General features: G+C 41.7%; 1 protein-coding gene across 1 annotated transcript; it reads left to right on the top strand.

Annotated features, from left to right (window-relative positions):
- The first annotated feature begins 235 nt into the window (after positions 1-235).
- Positions 236-2,704, top strand: LOC120086948 (V-type proton ATPase 16 kDa proteolipid subunit-like). The gene is made up of 3 exons (XM_039043761.2): positions 236-595; positions 1,290-1,575; positions 2,290-2,704. The coding sequence occupies exons 1-3, from the start codon at positions 517-519 to the stop codon at positions 2,420-2,422; spliced, it is 498 nt and encodes a 165-aa protein (XP_038899689.1). The 5' UTR covers positions 236-516; the 3' UTR covers positions 2,423-2,704.
- The last annotated feature ends 4,726 nt before the right edge of the window (positions 2,705-7,430 follow it).

Below are 7,430 nucleotides of genomic sequence, written 5' to 3'. Positions count from 1 at the left end.
TCATAAAATAATAAAAATTGATATATAATTCTAATGTTTTTTTTATGTTAAGGATTAAATAGTTACAATTTGGAAGTATAATGACTAAATTATTATAAAAACAAAAAATATAAAGATTAAATCATTACTAATAAAAAAATTAAAGACTAAATTATTATGTTCATCAAAGTTAAGATGACTTTTTTAAAGAAAAAAAAAACCATAAACTCGTACTAAAAAGAGAAAATAAAATCCCACAACGACCCCAAAAAATCCCACAACCCAAGGTTCTCGTGGGTACACGTTCCACATCACTAACGGTAAATACAAAAGAATAAGAGGGGTATTGAGATAATTTCGTATGATTGACGAGTACTCCTAGCCTTACTCCTCTGCTCGCCTTCTCCAGCCTTTATTCCCGAATCACCGGTTTTGCTATTTCTTCATCAAAGAAGAGAAGAAGAAAAAAACCTAGAAAAGGTTACCCGAGCATCGGGACCACGATCGGAGTCGGAAGCTTTATTGGTTGTTAATCCAATGGCGTCTACTTTCAGCGGCGATGAAACTGCTCCTTTCTTCGGCTTCCTCGGGGCCGCTGCAGCTCTTGTATTCTCATGTAAACCTCGTATCTTGTTTTTTCTTTTTTATTTTCTCCCTTGTAGTTGTGATGCGACACGGATCGACTAGATTGATTCTATCTTTTATTATGTTTTGGGGTGTAATTCTAGTTTGGTCGTTGATTAAATCTGAGAATTCATTCAGGATCATGAACTCTGAGGCTTAGTTGATGGGGATGTATCTTTTGTAATTGGCCAATTTGGAGATTTTTTTTTTGTTTGGGGAGGGGGGGTTGGTTCTTGGATTTAAATGGCGTGGATCTATTTGCCTATTCTACTTTTAGAAATTGGGTCGATTTGGGAGGAGATGACATGATGAGATTTGGCCGATCCTGTGGTTGGTCGGAGTGGATCTTATGCTGTTTTATGCTCATTTGTCTTCTACCTCCACAAAAGTAACTTTGATGGTAAAATTTGCTCCTGAAAACTCCGATACAATTTTAAATAGCCTGAGAAGATGGATGATTGTTCTCTTGAAGAACTGTTCAAAGGGATTATTCATACTTCTGCAAATTCCTTTTGTATTATTATGTATTCCGGTACAATATATGGGGGTTTGTGGTGCTTTGTTTGTTCCTACTAAAGTAACGCCTTATGTACCTTATTGACCCATCTTTTCCTATTGGAGGATACGATTGTCCAGTTAAAGTGGCATTGTGATAGAACTGGTGCTCAATAATTTCTGTTTTACAGGCATGGGTGCTGCTTATGGGACTGCAAAGAGTGGAGTTGGAGTGGCCTCCATGGGAGTTATGCGGCCAGAGCTTGTCATGAAATCTATAGTTCCTGTTGTTATGGCTGGAGTGTTGGGTATTTATGGGTTGATCATTGCCGTTATTATCAGTACCGGAATAAACCCAAAAGCTAAGTCTTACTATTTGTTTGATGGGTATGCACATCTGTCTTCTGGACTTGCTTGTGGACTCGCTGGTCTCTCTGCTGGAATGGCAATTGGGATTGTTGGTGATGCTGGTGTTCGGTAATGTTTATACTCTATACCTTTTGTCTGTAAAGCGTGGATGCTTTTGTGATGTGGTTGATGATAGTGTAATTACCTGAATGACTATATTTCAGATTGATGGAGTTGATAGATGCTTCAACTTTGTGAAGTCACTAGTGTAACTGAAAGCGGATAACAATCGCCTCTAGTGTTAGAATATCTTGTGCTTTGGCATAGAATTTTGTTGAAATGTTAGATTTTGAGAATAGTATCATTAGCTTCCACGTGATAAGGTGTCAATAATGATGTGTAATTAGGTCATATGAAAATCAATATCCATTGTTAAATTTTCCATTTGACCGATGATTAATCGTTGAACGAGTGGTGGTCTAATTTGAGGGGTTGCTTTACCATCTGGTCCATCATTGTCATGATTAATGAGTCTTCTTTCTCATTCTTGGAGTGTTAGAGACTGTAACTCATCTGATTCTCCTTTTGTTTTGTTACTATGTATTGATGCTGGCTTAGTTCCAGGCCCAAAATATTTCCTGTCCTTTAGTTTGACCATTTCTAGTGGATTTTCTTTCATGCATCTGAACCTTTTGTCGTCCAGAATTAGATAAGGATAATAACATGCAGCATGATTTGATCATTTTCTTTTTCCTTTCTGATTCGCTACATAGCTAGTCAATGTCAAATGATAAATCTAGCTCTATAACATGTTTTATGCTCTTCTGTATTTGATGCACTCAGGGCCAATGCACAACAACCTAAGCTTTTTGTTGGAATGATTCTCATCCTCATCTTTGCTGAAGCTCTTGCCCTCTACGGTCTCATTGTTGGTATCATTCTTTCATCTCGGGCAGGCCAATCTCGTGCAGATTAAAGTACACCACGTTGATCCATCATCTTTGAATTTGTCATTCAAATGTCTCAAGGAGATTTTGTTACTGTGTTACTTCTGTCCATGTCAAACTGAACTTATTGTATTTTATTGAGTTATGGTAATGAGCAGGTTTTATGACAAACTCCATGCTCGTCTCGTCATTTTGTGTGATATTCTTTCTAATTTTACTCAGTACACTGGAGTAGTGAACTGATTTTATGTGGACATTACCTTGCGGTGCAGATTCCTTTGAAAATTACGTTAATATTCTTCAAATAAAAACCATCAAGGTACAGGCCCTCTACTTTTGTTCTACTTGTATGCATAATTATGGGGGCTCAAATCAGTTTGGGTTTGTGCTGCCCTACCTGTTTTATGTGAGTTGAATTCTTGTTTGTGTATGTTACAAATGCTAATACGAAAGGATATTGTAGTTTTGTTGAAATACGTTATATTAGCCCTAAGGGCATTTTTGTCTTTTTACCATATTTGCTAAATTAGGGTTTCACATTATTCTATTTATATCTGAGGTTAGGTCTATTGTAAAAATGACATAAAAATAATAAGTTCTTTTCTACCGTGGTTTTTCTTCCCTGAATTAGGGTTTTCCACGTAAACTCCTTGTATCGTCTTCTTTCCCTATTTCAATATGGTATCAGAGCAAAGTGATGAAACCCTAGCCCCGGTAGAAGAAATTCAGTCATCAAACTTGATAGGTGAAGGTACGCTGACTAATGAGGCTGTGATTCAAGCAGCGGTTGATCGCTATCTTCGAACCATCATCCCAGGTGGCTCAGTCGAACAGATCCAACTGGCGAGCCGACCATCAGGTGTTGAGATTGCTCTAGCTGGCGCGTCGATTAGCTTCCAGTCTCAGCCGTTCCAACTGAACACCATCGATCGGATCTTTCCAGCCGAACAGCAGGTGGTGGTGGAAGGTCACGCCTTCTAGCCGGCGCACGCGAACGGGTCACAACCGATCGGACTTTCGACTTCGCTCCAGCCGACGCACGCGAACGGGTCAACCGATCGGACCCTCAACTTCGCACACAACCGTCTCAGCCTCGCACGTTCTCCAGCCGGCGAACGCGATCGATCTACATCCAGTAGGTATCTCGGCGTCGCACAAAATCGGATCTACACCAGACGGTCATGGGCTTGCTCCAACTGCCGGGTCGGGTCAGATCGGCGCGATTTCTTCAGCTTCGCAGCAGATCGCCGAGCCGTTTGTCCGTTATCCACCATCACAGCCGTCTGGGAGCAGCGCCGGTCACGGGTTGCCGAACTTTGCTGCTGGTGGACTTCCAGCAGTAGCTTCTAGTTAGTCTTCAACAACAGATGGTCGCCCTGGGAGCCAGATTGAATGGCCATGATTCTTCCCCGATGTATTCAGAAAACCCGGTATCAATGTTTCCTACTCCAACTTCTAATCTTTTATCTGGAACAATTGGAAATTCTGCAGGAATGATCACGGGAGAGAAGTTGAATGGGCAAAATTACTTCTCTTGGTCCCAAACCATTAAAATGGTTCTTGAGGGACGCCATAAGTTTGGATATTTAACTGGAGAGATACTACGACCGAATCCTGGGGATCCTCAAGAGCGTGTCTGGAAGGCAGGGGATTCTTTGCTCCGCTCAATGTTAATTAGTAATATGGAACCACAAATCGGGAAACCCTTACTCTATTCAGCCACTGCCCGAGATATTTGGGATGCAGTCCGAAGGTTATATTCGAGGCGTCAGAACGCATCCCGCCTGTATACTCTACGTAAACAGGTTCACGAATGCAAACAAGGGAGCATGGATGTAACGTCATACTTCAGCAAGATGTCATTGTTATGGCAAGAAATGGATCTATGTCGGGAGATCATCTGGACCTGCCCACAAGATGGAATTCAATACTCCAAGATAGAAGAGGTTGAGCGTGTGTATGATTTTCTTGCCGGGCTACACCCCAAATTTGATACAGTTCGCAGTAGAATACTAGGGCAGAAACCAATTCCGTCTCTCATGGAGGTATATTCAGAAGTTAGATTGGAAGAAGATAGATCGAGTGCAATGAACGGGCCAAGTGTTACCACTATAGAGTCAGCTGCCTTCGGGGTGAAGTCCGCTGGAGCTGATGGTGACAAGCAGAATAGTAAAACACCCCCAGTTTGTGAGCATTGTAAAAAACAGTGGCACAAGGATCAGTGCTGGAAATTGCATGGTCGCCCTCCAAATGGTAAACGTCACCCTCCGAATGACAAGTCGAAATCTGGGCGTGCTCTAGTGGGTGAATCAGTTGAAGGGGCTGCACAACCTCAGATACAGCCTCCAATGACTAATCCTGGTGATTCAGGTACCGTAGGAATCGGAACAATTGCTCAATCAGGTAATCCTCAATCCTTTAGTTTCCTTGCTGAGGGGAATGAGTTATGGATTCTAGATTCAGGAGCAACCGATCACTTGACTGGCTCATCCGACCGGTTTCTCTCATACTATCCAAGTGCTGGAAATGAGAGGATTCGAATTGCAGATGGGTCCTTCGCTTCTGTTGCTGGAAAAGGCAGACTGTCACCATTTCAGGGATTAACTCTGCAAAATGTCTTACATGTGCCCAAAATTTCTTACAACTTATTATCAATAAGCAAAATAACAAAAGATTTGAACTGTAGAGTTGTCTTCTCACCAGATACTGCTTTGTTTCAGGACTTGAGCTCGGGGAGGACGATGGGCACTGCCCGATATGACAGAGGCCTATATTTCCTTTCTATAGATGCTTTCTCCAGAAGCTTGTTTAGGACTAGTCTTTTATCTTCGTTTACTATATCTGAAACAAATTATTTATTGTGGCATTTTCGTCTTGGACATCCTAGTTTTCAATATATGCGATATTTGTTTCCTCATTTATTCCATAATGTGAATGTTTCTTCATTATCTTGTGATGTCTGTATACGTGCTAAACAACCTCGCGTGTCATTTGTTTCTCAGCCCTATAAGCCTACCCAGTCTTTCCACCTGGTCCACAGTGATGTTTGGTGTCCCTCGAGCATCGCTACCCTGTCTGGTAAACGGTAGTTTGTAACTTTCACTGATGACCATACCCGACTTACATGGGTATATCTCCTTGCTGATAAGTTCGAGGTTTTATCTACCTTCAAACAGTTCTATACCACTGTATTAACACAGTTTAACACAAAGATTGTCATTCTCCGAAGTGACAATGGTTGTGAGTTTGTCAACCAAACCTTCCAGGAATTCCTAGTGTCAAAAGGGATCATCCATCAAAACTCGTGTGCATATACTCCACAACAAAATGGGGTAGTTGAACGGAAAAATCGCCATCTCATTGAAGTTGCTCGTTCCTTGATAATTCCAGTGTCTCTTCCTTCGTACCTGTGGGGAGATGCGGTTCTTACCGCAGCTCATCTAATTAATAGAATGCCTTCACGAGTTCTAAAGTTTCAAACCCCTCTTGAGTGCTTTAAAGAGTCCTATCAGTCTACTCGTCTTATTCCTGAGGTTCCTCTTCGTGTGTTTGGGTGTACAACCTTTGTTCATACTCATGGTCCACACCGGACAAAGTTTGCTCCACGAGCTAAAACATGTGTGTTTGTCGGGTATCCCCTTCATCAGCGAGGCTATAAATGCTTTCATCCATCTTCCAGGAAATATTTTGTCACTATGGATGTCACGTTCCTTGAAGACAAACCGTTCTTTCCCGTTAGTCATCTTCAGGGGGAGACCACGAATGAAGAGACTAACAATTCCACGTACTCCATACCCATTAGCCTCAACCTTGAGCCTAGTCCGAATATTCCTGAACCTGAGCTTAGTCCCAATATTCCTGGACCTAGTCTACCTAGTCTTGAACCTAATTCTGCTCCTGTTGTTCCCGTGTCGGTTCTTCCTACTAAACAAGTGCCCTGGATAACATATTATAGGAGGAATCTCAGAACGGAAATTCAGGAAACCTCTGGTGTTCCATCGGAAAGTGTCCAAGCGTCGGAACCAGCACAAGTTCAAGATCCCGTTGTTTCAAAGGAGGGTCTTGAAGAAAAGTCTGGGAACATAGAAAATGACGAAATGAGCTCAGAGAAGGTTGAAACTTCAGGAAGGGATGAGATGCTGAAAGATCCTCAAGAGGATGCAGAATTGTCTCAAAAGTCTGATACTGAAGAGGGACAGACGAAAACTGACAACTATGATACCACTCTGGATATGCCAATTGCTCTGAGAAAGGGAACCAGGTCATGTACAAAATACCCTTTGCATAGCTTTCTGACCCATAGTAACTTATCTCATGTTTTTAAGGCTTTTACTACTCAGCTAGATGCTCTAACAATACCTACCAGTGTACATGCGGCCATGGAAGTTCCCGAATGGAAAGCAGCAGTAATGGAGGAAATGAGAGCTCTTGAGGCAAATAAGACTTGGGAGTTAGTAGCTCTCCCTAGAGGTCACAAAACAGTTGGTTGCAAATGGGTGTTAACAGTGAAGTATAAGTCTGACGGAACACTTGAGAGGTATAAAGCCAGGTTAGTTGCTAAAGGATTCACTCAGACGTATGGGATTGATTATTCAGAAACTTTTTCCCCAGTGGCTAAGTTAAACACGATTCGTGTTCTTCTGTCTGTCGCCGTGAATAAAGATTGGCCCCTACATCTACTAGATGTAAAGAACGCATTCCTAAATGGTGAGTTGGAAGAGGAAGTTTATATGAGTCCACCTCCAGGTTTTGAAGCTAAGTTTGGGAATCATGTTTGCAAACTCAGGAAGTCTTTATATGAGTTGAAGCAGTCTCCTAGGGCGTGGTTTGACAGGTTCACCGTATTTGTTAAGTCCCAAGGGTTTGTTCAGGGGCATTCTGATCATACCTTGTTTACCAAAAAATCACCCTTAGGAAAGATTGCTGTGTTGGTAGTGTATGTTGATGACATCATCCTATCAGGGGATGATACGGCAGAAATTGCTAAGCTAAAACAAAGGATGACAAGTGAATTTGAAATTAAGGATCTTGGTAGTT

This window comes from Benincasa hispida, chromosome 9 (assembly GCF_027475165.1).
Source record: "Benincasa hispida cultivar pf3 chromosome 9, pf3_genome.v1.1, whole genome shotgun sequence".
Taxonomy (NCBI): Eukaryota; Viridiplantae; Streptophyta; class Magnoliopsida; order Cucurbitales; family Cucurbitaceae; genus Benincasa; species Benincasa hispida.
The sequence above is the reverse complement of the archived record's forward strand: the minus strand, read 5'-3'. Positions and strand labels throughout refer to the sequence as shown.